The sequence below is a fragment of the Miniopterus natalensis genome, chromosome 9 (assembly GCF_054644295.1).
Source record: "Miniopterus natalensis isolate mMinNat1 chromosome 9, mMinNat1.hap1, whole genome shotgun sequence".
NCBI lineage: Eukaryota > Metazoa > Chordata > Mammalia > Chiroptera > Miniopteridae > Miniopterus > Miniopterus natalensis.
Genome location: NC_142089.1, coordinates 70,171,492 through 70,198,135, shown reverse-complemented (window position 1 = coordinate 70,198,135; position 26,644 = coordinate 70,171,492). Strand labels below are relative to the sequence as shown.

Genomic DNA, 26,644 nt, shown 5'->3' with positions numbered 1-26,644 from the left:
TGACATTATTAGGTTAGCAAAGTATTTTAAAATATGCCAGTAAAAGTATGCATATTAATTAAAATGTTCCTACATATAAGCCTTAAACTAAATTCCCTGAGCTGATTGGAAACAAAAGACTTTTATGAAATACTATTTGATAGGTTAAGTATTTTGGTATCTCTGCCAATCATTGCTACAAATGAATATTTATTGTCAAGCATGAAAAGAATAAAAAAGGGAACTATGAGCATATTATTGTCTGTTGTGGCCTTATGTTCTTAAGACAACAGCAAAAAGAGCATTTCCAAGCAGTGGCCAGGACACCTCGCCCCTGATGTAGGCCTGTTTTCATTCTGTTTTAAACATTCATAATTAAACGGGCGACTCTCTGCATGGATGGATGGAGTATGAAGCAACATGTTTATAGATTTTTGTGTTAATGGAGATACTTTTTTTAAAAAAAAATCTTTTAAAATTGAGTTTTAGAGAAAGAAGAAGGGAGAAGGGGGAGTGAGAGAGAAACATTCAGTGCATGGGACGATGCTTAACCAACTGAGCCACACGGGCCAGAGCAATGGAGATGCTCTTTGGTGGCATACAGGGCACTTTTAGTTGTCAGTCCACACTGTTAAAGGGCTGTGGGTATATACTCGGCACTCAGTGCAGAAGCAGCGGGCATGAAAACAGGAGCCCCACTTTGAGCAAGCCTTTCAGTCGTGCTCCTGCCGTTCCTGTCTCCCACGCCTCCACATGCACGAGCTCCCTGGAGAAGGAGCTCTTCCCTCTCTACGCCCTCCCTCACTTAGCTCTGGCTTTGCTCTAGAGTAAAAGTTTAGAGAAAATGGATGAATCTAGCAAATACATAGAATGAAGCTGGTTAGTAAGGCTGGTGATAGGTTGAAAGAGTTGGTGAGATTTAGGAAGAAGTTGGCAAAGCACGTACCTGTGTGTAAATGAGCATGCCCGTTGGATTGGGCGAGGGGAATGAAGGAAAGGACTCAGGATTAAAAACACTAGACATTAAGCATCCGAGAGCTAGGAATCCACGTGTGTAATTTTGGGGCAAGTGGAATCACCATCAAGGCGACTAGATAACGCCCTGCAGAAATATTCCACTGGCTGATTACACAAGGACCTGGAGGTGAGAGGGAGGGAGAGGACTTGGACAAGCTTGAATTCTCAGTTAAGCACAAGACTCCTCGGTGGGCAGAGAAGATGAAGAGACCAGGGAAAGCAGCTCCCTGTTCACGGCAAGCACAGGGCTCCGCAGCTGTCAGGGTGCCTGGGTTATGTAGCAACTAGAGGCATGATGGGGCTCTTCTGTGCTGCCCTCTAATCAGGAGGATGTCTACGTGAATCTGACAGGGAAGGCTCTCTCACCCTCACCCACTGGGCAGCTCTTGGGCATTTTTACTTCTGTTCTGGGATCACGGGCCTTTAGCTCTTTCCTATCCACTTAGATTTGTTTTTTCTTTCTTGGTATTTCAGGAGTGTTTAGGATCTTCTGTAATGAGTTTCTGCATCCTGGTTATTTGCCAGCATAAAGTCATTCTTCCCGTCGGTAGTATTACATACAGTTGCCATGGCAGTGAGATTAATTACATCACACAGGAGGAGAGGAGACCACCAGCAAACCCTCAAAGGCACGGAATGATTTCAACTATTCAAATTCCTAGTAACTTTTAGACGACAGGATATATTTTTTGATTGCTGAAAACTTTTTACCTTGATTTTGAAATCGGGATGTATATTCTAGTGGTATTCTTCTATTTTAGAAGCAGGCTGCAGATAGAGACTCACTGGACAATGGAATCGTAAAGGCAAGCTACCCTTCAGCACACATTGAACGTTCTCTGAATTGGAATTTTTTAAAAAGATAAACTTTCACCATTTTGGTTCCTGCTTTCAAGAGACAAAGAAGGCAGGCACTGTGAATGCTTGGTTCTAGTTATACAAAACCTTATGTGGATTGGTAATCCTTTGGCAGCTCATTATCAGAATCTCTTCTATTTACCTTAAGACTTCCTGGGGGGGCAAAAATGCCTTTATTGTCCTTGCTCAGCTAATTCTGCTTCTTAATCCCAGTTTAGCACCAACATTCTCTGCTGAGCTTTAAGCATTCATTTACCTTCTCTGTGTTTCCCAGGTAGATGCCTTTGGGGAGTCTAACCTGCCTTAGAGTCAGAAGTGAATGGAATGAATAAAGGGATGGCTAGAAAGTGCTTTAACCAAGAGGACAATCCATAAATAACACTGTAGTGATTAAGCCTCAAAAAATATCCAAGTAAACATTGTGGGCTGCAAAAGCTTCCATTCCCATTGCTCAGGAGCTTCAGAACAGTGCTCTGAAAAAGGGTCTTTCCTGTGGTACACCACTGAAGATCCATTCATTGGCCTAACTAGTGTATCTCCACCCTCCGAAGAGTCACATGAAAAGCTATTTACCAATACCATTTTCTGGTCCTTGTGGGCCGTCATATTTTCTCTTTCTAATGTGGACCTCCAGGTGGTCTAGAGTAGAAACCGCCAGAGAAGATTTTATAATTTAATGGTACAACAAATATGAAGGAGGGAGAGGCCATGAACCAAGGAATGTAGGCAGACCATAGGTGGAAAAGGCTAATTCTCCTCTAGAGTCTCCAAAAGGAATACAGCTCTGCAGGTACCCTGATTTTATTTCATAAGACACATTTTGAACTTCTGTCCTCCAGAACTATAAGTTAATAAATTTGTCTTGTTTTAAGCCATTAAGGTGATGTTAATTTGTTACAGCAGCAAAGGAAACTAATACATACAGCATTATTAAGGCTCTCCCCACAACTCCACCAAATTGCTCTCATACCAGGGAATTCTATTTTGCCAAATCCAATGGAAAATTTCAACTCAAGTCACCTTACAGTGTCATCTTCCTTGACCTCTCAGCAGCTTTTGACATAAAATACTCACTCTTTCTTGAAACATTTTTATACTCGACTTCCAGGAGACTAGACTGCGTTGGGTCTCCTCCTAACTCACTGGGGCTTCCTTCTCAGCCTCCTTTGTTGAATTCCCCTGTTTTCCCTCCCAAGCACTGAAAGGGCTAAGGCTTAGTCCTGGGGTATAGTTTCTAACCATTCTTACCCCCTAGGTAATCTAATTTTACTTTAAAAACAATCTTTATGATAAAGACAACCAAATTTATGTCACCAGCCCAGAACTTTCCCCTAGGCTCACATGTCCAACTCCCTATTCTGCATCTAGATTTTGTTGTCTAATAGGTATATCAGAAACAACTTCCTTCTCTACAATCCTTTACCTTTCCTAGCATCTCGATCCATACTCCTTCCCTGTGTCTTAAGCTAAAAATCTTATCAACTCCACTGACATACCCCTAACCCAAGCCTCCATCATCTCCTTCTGCACTTTGCAAACACATCCTAACTGGTCTTCACTGCTCCCTTCCCTCATCACATCTCCACTGTGCCCATCCTTAGTGTTCATCTTCTACACAACAGTGAATGTGATGCTCTTGAAATGCAAGCAAGGTAAATAAGTAAAATGCAATGTAGATAGACATGATAGAGAAATTGATAGATTGATAGATAGAGACAAATGCTGAGGAAGAAAGAGGGATTTATATAGCCCTAAGCACTATGTGTATATATATATATATATATAAAATACACACACAATATATATGTACTGTGTTGGAAAGGGACAGGTAAGGCCTGTTCCTCAGTCTTTATACAGTTTATAGTTTAAGCACTGAAAATGCTTCCTCAGCAGGTAAGGTATCCTTGAAAAGATGCCCTCCCCCATCATACTCAGAATAAAATCCTAACGCCTTATAAACCATGTGAGGCCTGGCTGCAGTTCTATCATTCGCCTCTTCATTCAGCTTGAACCGGCCACACTGGCCTTTTTGCTGTTTCCTGAAGATGCTGGTATTTCCTCTCATCTGTCTAGACGCCTGCACCCTTTGTCTGCCAGAACATCCTATGGTGCCTCTCTCACATTATCCAAATTTCTGTTTAAATATCAGTTCATCAGAGAGAGGTTCCCTGACCACCCTGATTGCCCTACACCCTATTAAACCTACTATCTGTGCAAGTGTGTGCCTTGTATCATTTATTTCTTGTTTACATGTTTATTGCTATCTTCCCCACCAGGTTGCATGTGTTCTCCACAAGGACAGAATTTTAGGGGGGTGGGGAGTCTTGTTTATTTCTGCATTCTCAGCTCCTAGAATAGTCTGGTACATAGGAGACACTCTCTATATAAGATTATATATATATATGCAGACTCCCTATGGTGAGATAATACTTTTACAAAAAATGGTGTCAATAAAGGTGTGGCTTACAAAGATATTTATGTGGGATTTACTTTCTAGTCATCCCACTGTGTGAGAGCTGCATGGTTTCCATTAACTTTGGACCATGCTTCAAGTGTCCTCCAAAGGACCTCACTTCCCACCCTATGAGTGACACAGGCTGGGGCACTGTATCAGCAGAACATACTCTGGCTCATGTCTCATATGTAGAAACAGAAGTAGATGGGGGTGGAGTCCCCCATGGGAACCCTGACCAGGTCCCTCCTCCTTTTCAGACATGGGTTTTCAGGAAACTAATACTAGAGGGTTTTGTTTTTGCTTTTTAACTGTTCTGAATATTCTGCAGAACACAGCCTCTGCTTTTAGCAAGTTATAAAGCTGGGTGTGTGTATGTGGATATGTGTGTGTGTGTGTGTGTGTGTGTGTGTGTGTGTGATTAGAATGAATATATATGATTAGATATATAATGTCTATAATTTAAGCTTTTTGAAGTTAGAAACCATATCTCATATTTCTCTTGTCACAGCACTAAGCACATAATAATGACTGTGAAAAATGAGTATTCTTGAGTTTGTCTTTTTGGTACGATCTCAGCATTAGGAATCATCTCAGGTCCTCTTTTAAGTATATGATCAGTTATGTCAGAAGATCTTAACCCGAGGCCCATAAATGGAATTTTGAAAGTCCATAAACCTTCTAAAATAGTAACAAAAATTTATGGGTATTTTTTTTTCTTTGGGAAAGGGTCCATAGATTTCCTTAGCTTCACAAAGGGGCCTCTCTTCTCTGAAGGTTAAAAACAACTGAGCTACCCAGAGATATCTTGATCATGGGTCTCCTCTGCCCAGAGGAAAGGCTGGGGTGAAAAGCGAGGATGCATGCAGGAGGGCCCTGTAACGCTGGTGGACAGAGGGTGGCCATTTAGTGCTCCCATGCCTGCAGTTCATCAGGACTCACCCACCTGTACTTAGCAGCCCAACGATTTCATATCAAGGTGGGAGAGAAAAATCTGAGACTGTCTGAATTGGATGATAGACAACATCTTGTATGCTGTGAGTGGGGAAGAAACTGGAAGGGTTAGCGTTTCGCTCCCTTGACATTTTGACTCCCCACTGCATTCTGGGGAGGGCTCTAAGGCCTTTCAGATTGCTCAGTCATGACCCACATGATATTTTTTCAAGTGATAAAGGACAGCACATTAAGTATTTTGTGTATTTTCCAATTTAAACAGCCACAGTAAGGCCTGACTCTTAAGAGCAGATTGTTTGTAAACCCCCATTAATATCAATTGTCTTTTCAGTTCGAAAACTCTGATCTTGGAGTGAGAGTTTTACATAATAATAGCATATTTTTGTAGTCCTTGATAGTTTATGAAGTATTTGGGTTAGTGTAGGTAGCTAGATATTAATAAGAAAGAAAGCAAAGGGATCAGACATCATTGTCACACCAGGAAGCTACAACTTCGCACACTCCAGGGGGTCACAGCATTGCCCCAACAAGGATTAACACCCTTCCCTTCCCCCATCTGGTACCGGATTATGGGGGGGGGGGGCAGGGGAAGGTAAGCACATCACAATAGAAGTCAAAATGGCCCAGGGAAGGTGCCTGACCATAGAGGCCTGTCAATCTAGCCTGGGGAAAGAAGAGATTGGTTGGGAGGTGGCCCCATCCGAAGCCCTCAAAAGCTTGGAAGTCGACTGGATATTTTGAAAAAGTGCCTAGGCCAGCCCATGCTCCATATACTATAATCCCAGGGAACAAAGAAGAGCCCTCGCTCACCGGCTAACCTGCGCTGGCCTGCTGTGCTCATGCATCCTCTCTCCACAGCGATGTGGCCTTAGCAGCCTCATGGCCAAGGCCACGCAGACTCTAAATGCAGGCTCCAGGCGGGACCCTGTGCACACACAGCGACAGGCCACCGGGGGGAACACAAGCTGAGCTGGCCGGTGGTGAGGAAGGCTGGCCTGGGCTGAGCCCTAGCATGGCACAGGAACTCTGGACAATAGCTGGCCCCGATTTTCCACAGCGGGGTGGGACATTGGGAACCCAGGAAAGGCAGCCATCTATTTTCACCCAAATAAACCTTACCACCTGGAATCATCTTCCTTGTGGGTCCCCGAAAATGCTTTTATTCGCAACAGGGCAAGCACCCCATTTCCACCGGCAACACTTGGACTATGTTCTCAACAATCATGTACTATTTTCAAACACAGAGGGGCTCTGAGGGGGTTCCCTGATCTATCTCACCCCTCTTTGGGTGCACCTTAGGTTGATTTCCTGAGAAGTACGTTCCCCAGCTCCCTTCAGGTTAGCATCTGACAGTTTCCTCAGTTACTGAGCCCTCTTCCTGCTCTTTAAATCTGCCTGCTCTCATCCTGTCTTCAGAAGTCATTTATTTAAGATCTGAGGAACTAATGTTTTCCTGGCAAACCTGGAGGGATACTTTGCTGTTCTTTCCCTTCTTTCATCAAGTCTGGAGACCTGCTTAGCGGTAAAACAGTCAGATTGATCTACTTTAAATCAGATAGCCCAGCCGTCTGAAGTGGGAGTTCTCAGGGCATCAGTGAATGGCAGCCTGTCCATGGTGGATGCAAATATTTCACTGATGTTACTGTTTGGTTTGAATACAAAATGAGGATGGAAAATTGTCCATTAGAGATGACAGTCCGGTTGAGTGGTCCCACTGCAATGACAAGTCTCCAAGGAACTAGAAGGAACTGGGAGGATTCCAAAGGCTTGATAAATCATGAAAGTTTTAAAACTGCACTGTGTGAAAGGGGAGCGTGGTATTTCTTAATTTGACAAATATTGCTCATAAAACCCAGGGCGTCATCACAAATGGCAAGAGGGGAAATATTTCAAAGCTGAGGCCAAAATAGCAAATATAAGAACGGCTGTGAAATGAAAACTCTTTTCAGGAAAGTATGACACCAGCTATGTGTGCCAGTAATTCTGACAGGTGCAAGAAAAAGGAGCGGTACAGGGAGCCATTCCCTGCAGGAGCAGGGCCAGCCCCCCGCACACGTCGGCAACTAGTACCAAAGGTCCGGCCTGGCTGCCCGTCATCGCCCTGGAAGAAATCCAACCTCACTTCCACTGGAAAATGGAGCCTAAAGAGCTAGGAAGCTTGTAATAGTTGCAGGAAAACAGGAGGTGAGTTCACAGAGCCTGGATAAGGTGTGATATAGGCAGTTGGTCCCAAATAAAGGACACTTTCAAGATTCTGCCTTGTATTTTCTCTTTTTTAAGTTTATTTAGTAATATCTGGCTCAATCAGTTGTCCCATGTCACTTCATTTTCTTAAGTTTTGGTTTATTAGCATACACATGGGGATTCTGGATTTTTTAAGTGAGAATTCTCTTTGCTGTGTTCATCAAGCAGTCTTTTGATTGCCTAATGAGTTATGAGACAGATCAAACCACATTTCTGCACTTACCACAGCAAAGACAAGGGGGAGCAGAATTTGCCTTGGATTTAAATCCTAGTGTCCCACTTACCAGCTCAGTGGCCCCAGGCAAATCACTTAACTTCTGTGAGCTTTTCTTTCTCTAATTTGTAAAAAACAGGATTAGAGTTGCTATTTAAAGAAGGCTGTGTGAATTAAATGAGCTTCTATTTGAGCGACATGCTTAGTAAAGTACCATAAAAAAACAGGAATGTACCCTACATAGGTGTCTCAGATTAATATCAGTGGGAGTTAAGAAGGTGGTCAGGCATTCCCTGAAGGAAGTGGTCAGACAAAAAGAAGGTGGTAGGAGGGGCTCCCTGAGAGGGGAGGCTAATTTCATATACAGGTTTTAGTCCTGAACTCTAAGTTAGATTAGCACTTGGATATCTTAGTAATCAGTTTCTCTCTGAGTACATGGTTGAACTGAAACTACTTTTTTACTGAGGACGAGGCGTACAGAGGGGCAGAGTCAGTGGGCTGAGCTGCTTTTTGGGATCGGTAACCATGTGTGTGAGGACAACGGAAGGGTTGTAGGTAAAAGAAAGTCTGTGCTCTTGAGGAGCCTGATAATGCTACTCCCTTGTGATTCCCCTGGTTTTTAAATGTCATTTGCTTCACAGACTCTGAAGCTTCATCCTGAATTCCTAATGTGGAAATACTCGTGTGAGTGCGAAGCGGCTAAGCTAGGATATTGAGTGATTTCCTCCTGCCGGTAGTGCCGGTGACTCAGGCCACCCTCCATCCAAGACCTGGACTCTGCTCCCACTCTGCAGAGTCCAGACCTGTCCAGGCCACTGCTACTGCTGTTCAGACACTAGCAACCTGAATATCTCAGGCTTGTTTACTATTTAGCTCTTTAAAAATAAGTGCATGAATTAAAAACAAACAAACAAAAAAACAAGAACAGGAATGTATTCATGGAAACAGGTAAATAATAATTTCACCTGCGAGGAATAGCCCTGATGAGGCGTTAGCTACAAAGCTGCTGCTGAGCTCTGAGATGTTTTTTGGTTGTTGGGGTGGATTTTCTTAAGCTTGCTTAATTCCATCCCTAGACCAGAATTTTCATGACATGTTGCTTGCTGAAGTCATTCTCTTTCAGGACTGCAGCCACCCAGAAGCTGCTTGCCCTTACGGTTGCCTGTCTTTTCAATGACTTCATAAGCAACTTGGCAGAGTCCTGCCTGGACATCCCCTCTGCGCTCAGTGGCTACAGTTACAGCACCAGTTTTTGTTCATTTTATATCTTCAATGAGCTCTTTAAATAAATAGTGACAGGATGGAGAGGGAGGAGTGAGCCCGATGCTGGGGCTTGAGGAGAAGTTCGGAAACATAAAATAAGGCACTTCGGAGTTCAGTGTCAGACAGAGGCCACTGCCTGTCTCCATTCACTAAGTGTTTCCCTCACTTACCATCGCATGATTGAGCCACAGTGGAAAGATGCCGTCTAGGACCTTAGGGTAAACAAGGTCTCGATCGTAGAGAAAGAGGATCCAGAATGACAAGAATACAAACTGGAATATAAAACATAAACATAGCATTAGGTTTGTTTTCAATCAGAGCTTTCTGAGATAACCAAGGAAACATAGCAAAATCAAAATAGATACCTGTTTTAAAGACATTAGACGAATGTAAAATAAAGAAAAAATTCCCATACGGTAGAATTGTAATATCAATTCTCTGGGGAGTCTGGAGAGTTAGGGACCAATTATTGCCATTGTGGCAGGCAGGGAGGATATGGGTAAACGGGATTTGTAGAGCAAGTATGGCACTCCAGTTTCGCTTTGCAGGACACCTGCTCCTTCACCCCCATACATCTGAAGGCCAAATTTGTTTTCCCTAACAATGGAATTTATTCATTTTTTAAGGCTTAGAAATTGAGGCTTCAGAATTTAAGAAGATAAGAAAATTGGAAAATTAATAGTGTCTTTTTCCCCCATCTCGACACTGACTTTTATGTAGAGAACGGACCCCTTGAAAAGATAGCCAAGGGGTAAGAAGGATGAGCTGACCCTAAACCTCTGAGCAGTGGAGGGAGCCAGATCTCAGGCAACTAGCTAGGAGTTTGTCACCACGCCCCTCTCCCAGCCTTCTGCTCCCCCTTGCCGTGTCTATGCAGGGCCTGGGCAAGGAGAGTGTGACACTCAAGGCACTCGGTGTGGCTGCTCCCTGCACTCCTGGTGAAAGTTTAAAGAGAGAAGTCATTGGTTAAAATGAAATGACTTCCCAAGCTAGTTAACTAACTGAGAGCTGGCTCCCTCCATTGCTCAGAGGTTTAGGGTCAGCCCATCCTTCATACCCCTTGGCTGTCTTTTCAAGGGGTCCGTTCTCTACGTCAAAGTCAGTGTAGAGATGGGGGAAAAAGACACTATTAATTTTCCAATGTTCTTATCTTCTTAAATTCCGAAGCCTCAATTTCTAAGCCTTAAAAAAACGAATAAATTCCATTGTTAGGGAAAACAAATTTGGCCTTCAGATGTATGGGGGTGAAGGAGCAGGTGTCCTGCAGAGTGAAACCGGAGTGTCATGCTTGCTCTGGTATCTGAGAACTCAGTGTTTGGAGAGTTTCGTTTTGCATTTAAGTTTGAAGTCTCGGTACTATAGGAAGCAGGACAATGACAGGTGGAAGGAGGTAGTCACGTTTAATTATAGGCCCTGTTGGGCAGCTGCCTTGCTTGATTTAAGTTTGTTTCCACTCTAACCAATGAATGAAAAACATAAGCAATGTCACAGAAGTGCCGACAGTGTCAGCAAACAACCTTACTCTCCATTGCTTGTGTCTTGCTTCTTTCCAATGTCCATTCATTCAACAAAATGAATGAGGCACCCATTCTGTGCCCCACACCAGGTATTTCAGACAGATTGTCTCTCTCTCTCCCCTCAATTGTCTTTTTCATGTGTCAACTTTGAAGTTTCTCATACCTTTTTTTTAGTGGTTTCCACTTGCAGTGTTTACTGTAGCAAGTGAAACAAGATGTATAAAATGGTAAATTAGTTATCTTTCTCCCTAGCGCTCTTCATTCCCATCACCTTGCTGGGACCAAGGTTATCTCGACTGTATTTTGATTAAGAATGGTCCTTTAAATGTCCCTATTAGACAGCAATAAAGATCTTGTATCAAACATTCACAGAGACACAAAAGCTAATGATAACTCTGTCAGTATGTGCTCTATTTCCTGAAGACACTGGGCACTGTGATGCAGTCCTCAGGACATTTATGCAAAAGGCAGTCACTCTGGTCTATAATAACGGACTCTCAAACAGCCTTGCCACCCAGGAGACAGGTTCATGCACATGCACATGCGTGTTACATTGCAATATACATTTTTGTAACTCACTGTGGATACAGGAAAAGCCAGTGTGGTGAAAAGCAGGTCTCTGAAGGCAGTTATGAACTTAATGTCTTTCTTCTCTTTAATTCTTTTCAGCACATCTTCCAGGCAGGCGACCCCAAAGAAAATGGCCTGCAACAACTAAATTCATTACAACAAATGAGGGCGTTTTCATTTGCTTTAATTAATGCATTACTCACCAACATAAAGCTCCATCCCTCTGGGAGCAATGTTGATTTGAGAAGGAGGGGGGGCTGTTGGCTGTTTTGGTTGACAGCCAATTCAAGAGCTAGTCTTGCAGCTCACTGGGCCCTGACCTTGCTCGCTAAAACTGATTGAGTACAGTCGTTTAGGGGGTAATAATGTGTACAGTATTTAGTGTAATGGACTTGAGCTAAAATGGAAACAAATAAAGAGTCAGCTTAAAAGGAGACTGTAATGAGCTAGATACCTTGGCTGCACAGAGGTGGGAAAAACCAAATCAACAGCAGAAGGGCAGAGAGCCACACGCAATGGTGGACATGTTCTTCCTGGAAGAAAAATTAAGAAAAGCGCCTAGTGCTGCACTCTAATCAGAGAAGCCAGAATCAGGGTCAAGAGCACCATGAAACTGTGCTCTCCTGAGGCAGATGCACAAAATGGCATCTAGCTTATTGGAGGGAGAAGCCAGTGTTCCTCCTTCATTAAAAGGGGGTGCCTGGAGGCCTTCCAGAGAAAATCTGCCTGGGAGAGTGGTTTAAATCCACAGAGATAGAGCAAGCCATGGGTGCTGGTCAGTCACTAACTACTGTGAGGTCCTCGAGCTCATGTGAAAGAGAAGAGGGCCTTTTCTAAGGCAATAAGATCACCTAAAGGCAAACTCAGCCCACTGTTAGTGTTTTGCACTAACCCGTGACTTCTAATACAGAGCTGGGGTTGTTTTTGAATTATGCTTGCATCAGAATTCATTTTACTCCTTGAAAGCTCTGGATTGGTACAAAGGGGTCAGGACTCTGCTCTGAGAGTTTACACCAGGCAAGTTCTGGAGCCTGAAAACTTGATGGATCAAGTTGGCTACTGGGGAATGAATTCTGGGGTCTGGACTCTAGGGAAGCTCTAGAAGAGTTGGCCACCTGCCACACCTTGGGCTGAAGGTGTAGGCAGGGGAGGATCCAGAGGTGGACTAGGTCAGGGATACTCCCCAGGTAGGTCCTGGACCAGCAGCACCAGCAGCATCCAAAAGCTTTTTAGAAATGCAGGACCTCAGCCCTATCCAGACTATGGAATCCGAATCTTTGGGAATGGGGCCCAGAAATTTGTTTTAACAAACTCTTTAGGTGATTCTTATATATGCTAAAAGTTCTAGAACCACTAGAACTTAAGTGACATAAATTCATCACTTAAAAATCCTAGTGACTACTGAAAGCTATAATAGCTGAATTTTAATGATGTATTGTTATGTGCCAAGTACTGACCTAGGCTTTTAATTTCTAATAATCTTATGAAGTAACTCCTATTATTATTCCCTCTCTTAACCCATATTACAGATGAGGAAACTGAGGAATAGAGAGATGAACAAACTTCCTTAAAGTCTCAAAATTGGTAAATGTCAAGGCCAGGATTTGAGACTCAGAGCCTGGTTCTTGAGTCAGACTTAAAAAAAGTATCAGATTTCTAAAAACAGTTCAGATAAATAACTGCAGGAGGTCAGAAGAGAGACAATTATCTACAGGTGGGAAAATTAAAAATTACTTCAAAAAACACTGATGCCTGATTTCCACTGACCCAGAGATTTTAATTTAGTGGGTCTGGGGGGTGGCCTAGGCTTTGGGGGTTTAAAAAAATTCTCCCAGGTGATTCTAATCAGGGCAGCTAAGGCTGAGAACCACTGGCCCAGAGGAGCTTCCACTTGGAAAACCAGACCTGGCCTTCTCGGGAGAGGAGGGGTGGTGGAGAGCTAGGGAGTTGAACCCTCCTGGCGGGATGAGATTGCTAGAGAAAGAAGAGGGAAGAGAGGGAAAAGAAAAGTGGAAGGTGAATGCCAAGGGAATGCCCTCATCGAAGGGACAGGAGGTGTAACAGACCAGCAAACCAGCTAATAATTATCAGAAGGTGGGAACCCAGGAATGGACAAGAAACTCACGGTCCTTGAAGGAGAAAGCTTCAAGCAAGAAGGAACGTTCCAGGGCAGGGTGGGCAATTTTAAATGCCAGAAAGAGGTTGCCATCCCAATGCTTGTCATCTGAGTCTGCCACTTGGCCCCTAGGGCTGTAGAATTTGAATGCAGTCTTTGGCACATGGATATTAGATGCCCCTCTCCCCACCTCCAGCAGCTCTCACCTCCCCCCTGGTTTCACTTCCCGCTCCTCAGGCCACAGCAGGCAGCTGCTCTAGCTAGGAAAGGCAGGCACGGGGCCTGGGCTCCAGGCGAGGAGGCCTGCGCTGTTCCATCAACAGCAATTAATCACGTCCTGAGCAGGGAGTGTCTGCCAGGTTTTCCCTCTTTGGGGAGAGGTTGCCTCCACCCAGCATGTGAAGTCCATGTGACCACTTTCCTTAGCAAGAGCCTCCTCAGGTCATCATGAGTCAAGCTCCTCCTGACTTTCTCTTGCCTTTCCCAGTCACAGAATGTGGCAATTGGGTCGGGGAAAAGAACACATTACTCAGAACTTCCTCAGCTTGTCCTTCATCAGTAAAAATTTGCTGCACACGGCAGACATGCCAATCACTCCTCCCCCTCCAGCCCCAGCTCATGCTATTTCACAGGCATGTGCCACAGTGTAAAGATAGCGACCGGGTGTGCGTGACACAGCCTTTTCCCGTTGGTCTCAGTCCTCACTGATGTGCCATCCTCTGTATCAACAAGGGATATTTACAGAGCCCTCGCATAGGAGCCCAGGAGGGAGCAGCCAAGAGAAGCAAGTAGGCAAGAACTGGGGCACAGAGGACCACGCTGCAGAGCTGGAGGGCACCGAGAGGGGGCGTCATGACCTCCCCCAGTGAGGAGGTTCCTGGGGGCCTGAAGGATAGGTTTGGATCAGCTCGAGGAAGAGCACAGTGGCCTGCTTTTCCTCTAAGGAAAGTACGATGAAACGTCTTACAGAATGTGCGTGGAAATAATAGTCAAGGGAGAAATTAGTGGCTGTTATGGGGTGAATTTTGTCTCCTGCCTCAAAATTGATAAGTCGAAGTTGCAATCCCCAGTACCTTAGAATGTGACTGCGTTTGGATATAGGGTCTTTAAAGAGGTAATTAAGTTATGACTGACGTCTTTATAAGAAGAGGTGATCAGGACACAAGACACATAGAGGGAAGACCGCATGAAAACACAGGAAGGAGGTGGCCATTTGCAAGACAAGGAGAAAGATCTCAGGAGACACCAACCCTGACAGCTCCTTGATCTTGGGCTTTTAGCCTGTAGAACTGAGAGAAATAAATTCCCGTTGTTTAAGCCACCCAGTCTGTGGCACTCTGTTATGGCAGCCCGAGCAGACTAACACAGCAACATTAAACTACGACAGCAACAACTGGCCTTGTTTTAACAACATCACTATCATTTACATTTTTCAACTATTTTGGCTTCCCAGGAAAGTAGAGCTAATGGTATCTTCTTGATCAAGACCAACTTCAGAGCCGCTGCTCTTTGATTTACCTTTTTTTACTAGCCCTTCCCTAATTCTGTTTGTTCTTTTGTGCCTTTTTCTGCAATGTTGCTGGTCTAAGTTTGCTAGATGTCTTCCATTTTTGTTGCTTGCTGACAAATTTACCACTAGGAGAGCTGAATTTACATTTTTATAACTACTGCAATTTAAGAAACCATAGCTAAAGGATATTTAGTTTTTATGTTCATGTGTCTTCAACAAAATTCACAAAAATCTTGAAATCACGGAAACTTAGTCTCTCTAAGTCATCAAGTTTATGGCTTTGCCTTTAAGCCAGAATCCTTTTAAACCATCGCAGGAAATGAGAATTTTTTTCTACGTAAAACATAATTCCAGAGAGGGAGATCCCACAAGTTTCCTGAGCAAGACATTACAACTCTTATTAGATGAGTCAAGTAACCCAATGCCCAGCTCAGCACTCCAGGCCTGACTTGCACAGGCCGGTACTTTCTTAGTTCTTGCCTTGAAAATGATACAATACTTGCAGTGAGAGACTATTTCAGAATAGAACAGCAAATGGGGACTAATGGTGATGAGTATTTTTTATAACTGTGGTGCCTAGGGTGGTGGCACTTGAGGCAGGTAGAGGAAGCTTTTGCCAAATATATCTGTATTATATGTGCATACTATTTCAACCCTCATTGATGCATTTAGCTTAAGTGAGAGCTTGAGATCAAGGATGGGAAAGAGAACATAGGGGAAGGTGTGAAGAACACAAGCTGGAATGGTGAGGGGGGGAAAAGAGAGGAGAAACCAAGAACACCGAGGGGCAGGTTGGAAAGAATTATAAGAATGCTTGGCCAGCGTTGTACAGCTGATGGGCAGGGGCTTCAGTGAGTAGCAGGATGGCTGTAGGTTAGACTGCCCTTCAGGCCGGGCCCTAGAAAGTGCTCTTCCTAGTTAGAACCAATTCTGGTCATTTATTCATGCAACCAGCATTCACAACATGCCTGTTGGGTGCTAGAAATTGTATCAGGCATCATTCAGGCCAGGGCAGGCTCTAGAGTAATACGTTTTTATTAGGACAGAAAAGCAGGCAGAGGAGGAACCTTTTCTGTTTGTTTATTCTTTTACAGTATGTAGATCAGCATCCTTGGGAAGCAAACCTGAGACTCTGAGATCTGCCTGCGGAGTGCTCATTGAGGGTGCTCAGACCCTCTGTGAGAGCAGGGGAAGGAAGTGGGGAACAGGACAGAGCAGCAGGAAAAGCTAAAAGGCAATGTGGCTGCATGGAATCAGCTGATCCCTGAAGGAGCCCTGGAGCTGAGTGGCCCTTCAGAGTTGTCTTGGAGCTTGGCCTTTGCACCCCAAACCAACCAGTCATTGGACACAGCAACCCCAGGGAGAACCCTAAGCCTTGGACCCCAGGCAACTCCTTCCGCTGAACCCAGTTCTGGAACAGGCACTCAGCTGTGTCATCAGCAGCCAAAACTTCTTCTAAGAGTTAGGGAATGAGTACCTCAGTGCTGGGGAGGTGGGGTATGTGAGTGTCACCCCTCAGTATCCACTACATATAAGGGCATTGAGGCACAGAGAAATTAGATAACTCACTCAAGATCCCACAGCAAAGGAATGGCAGAGCCAGTATTCACACCAGGCAGTCTGACTCCAGAAGCTAACCTTCAGTCACTCATCTCTACACCGTGTGTAAACAATCTGCCAAAGTGCTGTCACGGCTGCTCAATGAGTGATAGTCATTTCATTTGGACGTTGGTGGTGACTTACGGCCTCTGTCAACCCTCACCCTTTCAGCGTTCTGAGAGCTAGAAACAGTGGCCTTAGCATTTTTGTAAGATAGACAGTTAAGTGTATTTCTGACTGTTGCATTTAAGAGTTCCACAGATTAATATATTTAACCTAAACATGGACATTAAAGGTTGGCCCCAAGTATTAAACTGTGTTCTGTAACATAAATGGATGCTTGTCTTCTCACTGTTCATGGGGCTGCCTTGGAGTTTGGACCAATGGAGCATCTTCAAGGATCTCTCTTCCCCAGGACCTGCTTTGCTCTCCCTGAGAACCTGTGTGATGAGGTCATGGTATTCATCATGGGAGCTTGAGGGTAATGAGGTCAGAACTGCCTGCGGCTTGGGTAAATTAATGGAGAGGGGAGAAAGGTCATGCCTCTGGGGTGGGGGAGTGGGGGGCAGGGAGGGGCCCACCCAGAATAGCTCCTGGACAACCCAGTTACGTGGAACCACTCCTAACAATGTTTCAGAAGGATGATCATTTTTAAAAAGAGGAAAACCCAGAAAACTGTGTGAACTCTGCAAGCCACATTGTAGCTGAAAAGTCCCCTACATCCGCAACCCCCCAGTTTGCCTTCCCTGGAGTCAGAGACAGTCGCTGCATTGAAGTGGAGTGGATGAAGAGGAGGGGACAGACAATGGTGGAAGACTGAGGCGCCGGGAGCCTGAGCCGACACGAGCACCCTGAGGATGCCCACAGCACTGCCTTGTCTCCACCGGAGCTCCGGGGGCGTCCCCAGTTAGCACCAGTCACTGCTGCCCGGTTGAGCCTGCAAACTCTACCTCCAGGACTGTCCCAGCGCTGAGGGCCTCCAGCTGGGCAGCTGCAGCAGGGCAAGCAGTGGCTCCATGGGGAGCCGGAGCATGCAGCCTGCAGCCTGCAGAGCGAGGGAGGTGAGCAAAGGGGAGGGTGGCTGGCCCTTGCCTGGAAGCATGACCCACCAGCCACGGCGCTCAGGAGACCCAGGCTTCACTAAATCACCCTCCCCTCTGCAGCACCGCTACTCAAAGAGGAGATGACCAGAAGCTCACCGCCACCTCCCTCCCGTCTTCTCTTGCCTTCTCCCACTGCTTACACCCTTCTGAGCACTTCCCACAGGCCACACTATTTATCACTCTGTGATTATGAACTACTTTTATTTCTATTTGACAGATTTGGAAATAGAAGACACAAAGAAATACCTAGCTCAGGATCATAGAGACAGTAGCTGGTGGAACTGAAGCATCATTCCAGAGAGCTTGTGACCCTAAAGCTCTGCTTGTAACCACTAGGCAACACTGCCTCTCCCTCCCAATAGAGAATTGGCTGCCTCTTCCCTGGGGTCAGTTTACTCCATGAGGCAGAGACTCACGTGTCCCATCTCTTTCCTTTACTCTCTTTAGGCACTAGGCATGAATAAGTCACCATGACCAATTCTCAGTAGCACCCCCTCACACCTCCTCTCACCCTGCCCCCTGCCACCAACCCTGTTCCTTCCCTTTGAATCCCCTGGGACAGCTTGAGGAGGAAATGAGGCACACTCGGAATGCTGACTTCCACTGAGGTGGACTTTGCTCTTAAAAGGGGGGCGTAACTGATATTCAGCCAACTAGAAGGTAAAGCAATGCAGAGGGGAAGACTGTAGATTTCCTGGAAAGCAGGATAGGGCACAGACTTCAACAGGCTTACATAAAATAAATTTTTAAATCTTATCGGAAGCTGAGACCTCTATAACTTTATAAGCACAACTATTAATCATTAGTTAACACTAACCATTAGGAAACACAACCATTAATCAGCCCACTAGACCTAGAAATTTTAAGGCCCAACATTTTACCTTAAGTAAAATTTGAAATCTATCCTTAAATTGATCCTCTGGAACACATTCAACCCATCTTCACCAACTGAAAAACTTTGCATTGTCACACTTTCAACATGACACCTAACAGAGCTCAGAAGGGAAACAGCCACAGGTGAGCCCCTCTCTGCTCATTTCAAGGGCCAGAAGACCACTTGCTCAGGAATGCAGAAAACGCTAAGGTCAAGTTCAGTCCACAAACCAAGTCACCCAGTTTCTATTATGGAGGTACTGTGTGCAAGCCATTGTAGCAAATACAACTTAGAATCGTAGACTGTTAGGACTCGCAGGACCTAGGGGACAAAATTCCTGTTTTGCAGCCATTTACAATTTGATCGGAATATTAAGATTCACATGTGGGTGGCAATTAGAAAACAACACTGGACAGCAATAAGCAGACACTGACCATGCTATTGAAACTCAGGGAAAGAAAAAACAAAGGGCTGGAGTTGGTCAGCAGAGATTTTAAAGAGAATATGGGATTTCAGATGGTCTATGAAAGTAACAAAGTGGTGGAGAGGCAGGTAGGCCTTTCATTGGAGGATGGTGTGAACATGGGTAGAGTAGTGATAGCAAGAAGCCTGGGGGTCAACACTGGAGGAGACACAGGCATTCCCGGAGAAGAGAGCAGCATTCTTGGGGAGAGGGGGTCCTGAAGGTGGGTTAGTGAGCTTTTAAATCAGGAAGTTGAAATTGGTGCCATAAGGCCAAAGGGAGCTGCTGTAGTGTCTTGAGCAGCAGAGCACATTTCTTAAGCAGGCTTATGATGTTTAAAACCAAACCAAACCAAACCAAAAACAGTGCTTTGGAAAGATTAGCCTGGAATCTGAGTGGTAGATGGATGGATTGGTAAGGAGAGGACAATGAGATGATCTGGTCATCCAGGTAATTAGAGCATGTAATGAGAGAGGCAGTAAATTTGGGGAAGACGGAAAAACATAGGATTCAGGGGCTAACTAGTTAGGGAAACAAAAGGGGGATTAACACTGGGAAATAATAATGTCTGACAAAATAAGTGGGGTTTTTCTCCATTTTTTAGAAATGTGGGAACTCTGGGGCATGTAACTGATGTAGAATTAAGAAGTCAGGGAGCTAGTTTGTGGGAATAGGTGATAAATCTGTTCTTAGCCATACTTAGCCTGAGAGGGGACCCTGGAATTTGGATTTGATAACACCATTAATTCTGACTACAGACATGCCTCTCTTTTCATTGACCATTTTTAATATAAAGCCAAAAAATACACAAAGCTGAGGTTTTTGCTGTATTATTTTAGCTCCACAAAAGCATTTCTTTTGTTGTTGTTTTCTGTTTTTTATTTGTTTGTCTTACTCCCATAAAATTCTATGATTACAATGAGTGTCACCTTGATATTTTCAAGCACACTAAAACTGTGTTCAGGCCTTAGATTTTCCAGGCCAAAATCAGAGGCTAGCAAATGACCAGAGAAGGAGCAGCAGAACCTCCAGCTTTGCTTGATTTGAACTTCCTGAATTTGCAACCCCTTAGCCTTTCAGAGTCACTGTTTCCACTATGTGTAACCTCTGGTTAGGGGTGTGACTCCAAAGGATCGGCAGGTCTTGTTCCAGCTTCTGAAATCAGATGTTGACATTGGCACTCTACATTTTAGTTAAAGATATCAAATATTAATTAGCATCCCCAAAGGATGTGCCATTTTTAGCTTTTAACTCTAAAAATATGCTTGCGTGTTCCCAAAGCATTTTTTTAAGTCTGTTTTTCTCCCATTCATTCACACTCCATTCATCAGAATGCGGTCAGCAGAGCTAGAAAGACAAGAAGGGATCGAGTCATGTGGTTCGTTTGTAAATAGTTGAAAATCTGTATTTCCCATTTGGTTGGGGGATTTTGTCCTTGAAGACAGAGCCTTGAGCCTATGAAAAATTGAAGTGGGATCTGAACATGGTAAAATGTGTTTGCCTTTCTCAGATAAATCTGTCAGTCTGCATGCGCTGGAATATGGCATTATCCCTCCACTAGAAATTCCACTTCTTGTGCAGCATATGTCCTTCTGCCTTCCTCACAGACTCCCCCAGCCAAGTTCAAAATCCCCCTGCATTTGTAGTCAATCTCATGGTGAAAACATTTAGTCCCCCACTCGGGATCAACTGAAAAGAGCCCCAAGATACGTCTTTTCAAAAAGCATTTAAGCCGGGCCAGGCTTGGCTCAGTTGAGCATCGACCTAGGATCCAAAAGATCCCAGTTTGATTCTCAGTTGGGGCACGTGCCTGGGTTTTGGGCTGGATCCCCAGTCAGGGGCATGCAGGAGGCAGCCAATCAATGACTCTCTCATCATTGATGTTTCTATCTCTCCCTCTCCCTCTCCCTTCCTCTCTCTGAAATCAATAAAGATATGTTTTTTAAAAAACACAAAACACCATTTAACAATTAGCCAGACCAAAGTGTAGCTATGGATAACTTCTAAATTGGGCTCCTCAGAGCAAACTGCTAGGTAAAAGTGAAAGCCAAAACTCAAAAGCAGTGAAGAAGGAACAGAAATAATGCAGCTTTGTGTTTAACAACATGTGAAGGTGATGCGCTCTACTCTAGGCAGGCAGACTGCTCCCTGAGACGGTGGCGTGGACTTACCAGATTAAGGAATGTCAGGTACTTCCACTGTCCGCCGTTTAGAAAGATTTGGGATTTCTGCGTATCCCTTCCTTTCTGTGAGATGTGGTAATTGAGGAAGATATACCAGCTCATAACAAGGAAATGGTAGACGCATGTCGAAGTCCTCGCCATGGCTCAGCCTGGCCAGGGAGCTGGGAACGTCTGGAGTGGCTTCTGTGTCTGGCGTCCTTCTGCTGGGTAGGAGCTTATAGCAGGCAGGAGAGCTGCAAAACACACCCCCTGGGATTGAGAGCTCCAACAAGATTGAATTTTGCTTCCCACAAAGGCTCCCTCCCGAGGAACTTTGTGACGGGATTATTGTTTGTTTTCAGATGCCCCATTAAGATAACAGGTGGCCTGCAGATTTGCATAACTGCAAGGACCAAAGCAAGAGCTGCTCTTTGCTCTGCCAGGCTGGGGTGGGGTATGGTTAAGTGACCTTATTATAACTACCACGAAACTGATGAAATCCCGTCGTGGCTGCATTCTCCCTTCTGTCCTGTTCATTTGAGCACAACAAGGAAGTTGCAGTAATATCCCTTGAGACAATGAGGGGCAGGTTGATAAACCAGGAGGGAGAGGCTGTGAGCATATTTAGGACATGGAGGGAGGTGAGTAGAAAGGGAAAGAGAATTGACCTGTTGCTCCTGAGGTCTCTGAGGCCCCATAAAATCTGAAACAACATTTGGACCTCCAGGGAGCAGTTCCAAGGGTTGTGTGTGTGTGTGAGTGTGTTTGGTTGATTGGTTTTCGGTGTGTTTTTTGGGATTTTTTTTTTTTTTAGTTTTGTTTCTGTACCCTGGAGAACCAAGGGTTACCCAGGGCTGTCCCAGACATTTTATTTGCATAGGTTTTTCTATACCCTGGGAGGGGAGAAGCATAGCAAGTGGTCTGTGGCCAAAGAAGCACAGGCAGAAATATATGATCGTGACCCCGACATACCTGCGTTTAGAAATCGCTGGGAGAGAATGAGGGTCTCTGCATCGCCCTGGGAGGATGGGAATGTGCTCAGGTTGGGCAGAGTTTGAAGAACTGAGCCCTGCCTCAGGCCAGACAGAAGAGACCTGAGAGAGAGCTGAGGGTGTGATACCTTGTGACATCACCAGCTTGTTTCCCTGGGCGACTGACCAAGAGGGTTCTGAGCAAACTCCTAAGGGAAATGCTATCAATGCAGTTGTGTAAGTTTGTAGTTGGTGCTGTTCAATAACTTAACCAAGGTTTACAAGTCCTGGGAGACAGAACCACAGGCTGTACCTGTAGGACAAGACTAAACAAAGCTACCACTTAAGAGTCTGTCATCGGATCCCAAACCTTGGGAACTGCAAGTGGGTGTAGAGGAAACCCGAGCCAGCGATAAAGGGTCTGCCTTGTAAACATTCCCAAAGGAGAGTGATCTGGGAAATGGGTGACATAAAACTATACATAGTCCCATGGCCTAGCTTAAAATTGCAAATACCAATAGCTGTTAATACTTTTCCAGTACTGAATATATGACAGGCTTTGTTCCAAGTGCTTTACACACATTAACTCATTTACCCTCTAAACACCATTATAAATTAGGTACTGTTATGATCCTTATTTTCAGATGAGAAAATCGAAGCCCAGGCTGCTAAAAGAAAGCCTTCAGAAACAAGAGACAGAGCTGCAGCCTGCACGCTAACCAGTGTGTCTGACCACAAAGAAACAATGTTTGCTTTGCACACCCTCAGCCTCCCTTCCTTTTCTCCACTCCCTGCTGAGCCCCTTAAATTTTCTTTCTCTCTCATCAGAAAATTCTCTATCAAATATGTTTTGAAACTTGGTGCACATATGAATTGTTGTGCTATGTCTCCCAGGGCATTCTCATAGTAAATATCACTGTAGACAGGGTTTTTATTCCCTTATGCAAACATCCCAAGCACAAGTCTGCAGATTGGTAAGGATTTGAGGCACACATGAGAAAGGCGAGGAAGACAAAGACCCAAATCTCTGAAATGTGTATGTTCAAACCTGACCTCTTACCACCTGGATTTTTTTTTCTTGCATTTGCCTCAATGCCCACAGATGAAGCCTCTCATAAATATTGATAAAATTGTTTATATTTATTTGTAAGAATTTTGACATTTAAATTTGAAATTCAATTGTTAGCATTTTAATGAATGATAGCATGTAATGTAATATATATATATATAGTCATGCACTGCTTAATAATGGGGATACATTCTGAGAAATGTGTCACAGGCAATTTCATTGTTGTGCAAACATCAGAGAGTGCACTTTTGCAAATCCAGATGGTATAGCCTATGACACACCTAGGCTATATGGGATAGCCTAGTTCTCTGTAACGGAGGAAAAATAATTTTCCCTTTACGCTTCTGGGTTCTTGGCTGAGACATCCTTGAAATAAAACACAGGTTAACAGGAGAAAAATAAACAAAAGTTTAATAATGTGTTTAACATATAACATTTATATGCTGTACACATGGGAGAGACCCAAGAAAGCTGAGTAACTTGCCAAAATGACTAAAGTCACCACCTTAAGTAACACCTCCAGCTAAAGACAAAAGATGTTGGGGGTAGAGGGACTCAGTTAAGAGAGGTTACCAGGAAACACACAGTAAGCAAAATTAAGGCTGTCATGCAGATTTAACTCAAAGTTGTCTTCTCTGATGAAAAGCGCTTCTAGAGGTAGGTAATCCCCCTCTTATCTTAAAACACGTAACCTCTATTTGATATTCTGAGCTTCTCCCATGTCTGCTCTTTTTAAAAATTTACCAGCTTAAAATAATCTTTATGCCTTTTAAAAGACATATTTTGCAATGACCGATTCTGTTTCTTTGCAGCTCCTAGGCTCCAAACCTGTACTGCATGTTACTACACTGAGTACTTTAGGCAATTTGTATAATGTGTTGCACTGTGACTTTGCTACAGCCATGACATCACTGCGTGATAGGAATTTTTCAGCTCCATTTTAATCCTTTGGGACCACCATTGTGTCTGTAGCTTGTCATTGACTGTGGGAATGAAAAGGGGGCTATGCAATAAATCTGACAAGCTCAGCAGTGGCCAAAAGTAACCTCACAGGGTGATCTGATCATAAATTCCTAACTGGGCAGGTCATGGTGGACTATAACTTCCTCAGTAAGAGTTTTATTTTTGCCTTAAGAACGCCCTGTCCATTGTTTTGTGCATCTAAGTTAACACACCTTTGATATGCCAGAGTAATCCTCTTTTTCAGACCCCTGGGAGGCTTAACCACCCTCAAGGGAGTACAGATCTTGTTGCCTGTATACCATCCCTGTTTATTGTAAATGTTAAATATTAACTATACTGTAGCCTCCAATGTAAAAGAAGTATGTATCTCTCCATTCTTTTTATTCAGTCATAGAGATTTCCCCTCCTTGCTTTCTCCTGCCTCCTTAATCTACCAATGGATTTCATGTAATTCCCTCCTTTGATTCCAAATGTATAAAAGGAACTGCAAAACTGCCATTCTCTGAAGCATTTTCTCAATCCATTGAGAGCTTGCTTCTGTTGTAGGCAGACATGAGCAGAGCAAGGACAATGGGCTAGGTACAGAATATCATCAGGGCAGAAAGCACCCAGGTGCCTAGCAACAGACAGTTGTAGGGTGGGACCCTGCCCCCAGGGTGGCCTTTCCACCCTTGTGATTTGGACCCCTGACCTTTCCTCCCTAGAGATAACATCTAGGCCTCAGTTGCATTTCAGATCCAGGCCCAGAAGAGCAACAAAACCAGCCGCAGATGACCTCACAACCACCTGCTTTGATTAATGATCCCCTGCCCTGGTGCCGACCAATCAATCAGTGGAGACCACAACCCTGAGAGGACACACTTGGAAAACTGCTAAATATTCTATTAAGATCTTCCCCTGGGGCCTCCCCTAAAATCTCCTCCCTTAAAACCCTCAGGACAGAGGACCCAGTTCTCCCTCCCTCTCCCTCCTGGGAGCAACCTGTGCCTTTCCCTCTCCTTTTCCTTCCCCTCAGGCACATTACCTTTAGTTTCCTTACTCCCAAGCTCCCAGGGCCCCTCCTTTACCTCTATAGCTTGTTTCCTAAGCCCGTTTCTCTAGGAATTACTTTTCTATCTCTGTGATTTACCAAGTAAATGTTCTCTTACTGTTTGGGTCTTGGCTCTGAATTCTCTCCTAGCCAGAACCTAAGTCCCGAGGTTCCTGAATCCAGATCCGGTGTGACCCCACTGGTCTAACACCTGGTGCCCTCCCCGCCACCTACAACAGTTCCAGGCATGCCCTCAATTTGGCTCAAATAAAATCCTATAAAATGTTCTCTAGGTTCTTACATCAGCAACTGAACTGTCATTATGCAGTACATGACCGTATATGATGATTTGCATATCAAAAATATGTAATTTCTTAATTCAATATGTGTTCTTATAAATTATTTTTACAAAAGTATTGCCTAAAGGAAATTCCAACCCGTGACAGTATTTTCCTCGTAATTTGTATCCATGGTTGAGTGATCAGATAAATTTTTATGAAGCACTTTTTCCATCTGTTCCCTGGAGCTTTGGGGAACAGGTGAAAGTTTGGGAAACATTGACAGTGCCACCATTTAGCTACACAATATTACAAACTAATACATACTAAGCCTGCTGTTAGCCTGTCTTTCCCCACTCTCCGAGTATTTGAAGGCCTCAGACACATCCAGAAGAAGTGGGAGAGAATTGTTCACTGACTTAAAAACTGACAGAAATTTTCTTACATAATACTAAAAATATATAATAAGTATTATTTTACACTTTGAATTGAACATTATACAGATAACTTGATTACTAAAAGTGACATTTTTAAAAACTCTTTTCACCCTCTGGAAATTTGGAACACTGTTTTTCATTTTAATCCTCACTGAAGGATATGTTTTATCAATTTTTCTTTTTAGAGAGAGGAAGGAAATGAGAGAGAGAGAAACATTGATTGGTTGCCTCCTGTACGAGACCTGACCAGGACTGAAGCTGCAACCTAGGTATGTGCCCTGACAGAGAATGGAACCCACAACCTTTTGGTGTACGGGAGACGCTTCAACCAACTGAGCCACCCAACCAGTGATGGAAGACTACTTTTTAATTTCACAAATACTTTTATTGAACAACTATTGTTAGGCACTACTAGGCTCCAAGGATTCCTTGGGGAATAAAAGAGATCCAATCCCTGCTCTCATGGAACTTATATTCTAGCAGGAGACATAGACATTAAATAATAACACAACTGGGTATAATTTATAATGATGGTAGCTTCTGTGAAGGGCAAACACAGAGGACTTATTAAAGGGATAATAATAGCAGACTTGGGGTAGTCAGGAGGTCAGGGAAAAGCTGGCCTTGAGGAAGCCACATGTGAGCAGGGCTGGTCCTCCCAACCCTCCTAACATGTTCTATTGTCCTTCTCAGTCTTTTTTTGTGAGTTTATTTTCCTCCACTAGCTCCTTACATATTGGTATTTCTCAGGGAGCTGGGCCAGCCACTTCCTATTTCACATTATGTAGATACCCTGGTGATTTTGCCCACTATCCTGGTTTCTACCACTACTTCACAGTTTATGACCACAAATTATATACTTCTAGTCCCAGGTCTCTTCCCGTCCCCATCAAACATCAAACATATCTTCAACTACTTGTTGGACGTCTCCTGAAAGATCCAGGTACACCTCAAACTCAAGATGTCTACAATGAGCTCATTACATTCCCCCAAACCTGGAC

At 44.1% G+C, this 26,644-nt stretch overlaps 1 protein-coding gene across 1 annotated transcript in view; it reads right to left on the bottom strand.

Moving 5' to 3' along the window:
* ADTRP (androgen dependent TFPI regulating protein) overlaps window positions 1–21,057 on the bottom strand; it is a 54,439-nt gene extending 33,382 nt beyond the window's left edge. Inside the window, exons 1-3 of the mRNA XM_016204169.2 lie at window positions 20,905–21,057; window positions 11,078–11,212; window positions 9,152–9,253 (exon numbers count right to left, since the gene is read on the bottom strand). Coding sequence (XP_016059655.2) covers window positions 9,152–9,253; window positions 11,078–11,212; window positions 20,905–21,057 — 390 coding nt within the window. The remainder of the gene's footprint in view (window positions 1–9,151; window positions 9,254–11,077; window positions 11,213–20,904) is intronic.
* Between the last annotated feature and the right edge of the window lie 5,587 nt (window positions 21,058–26,644).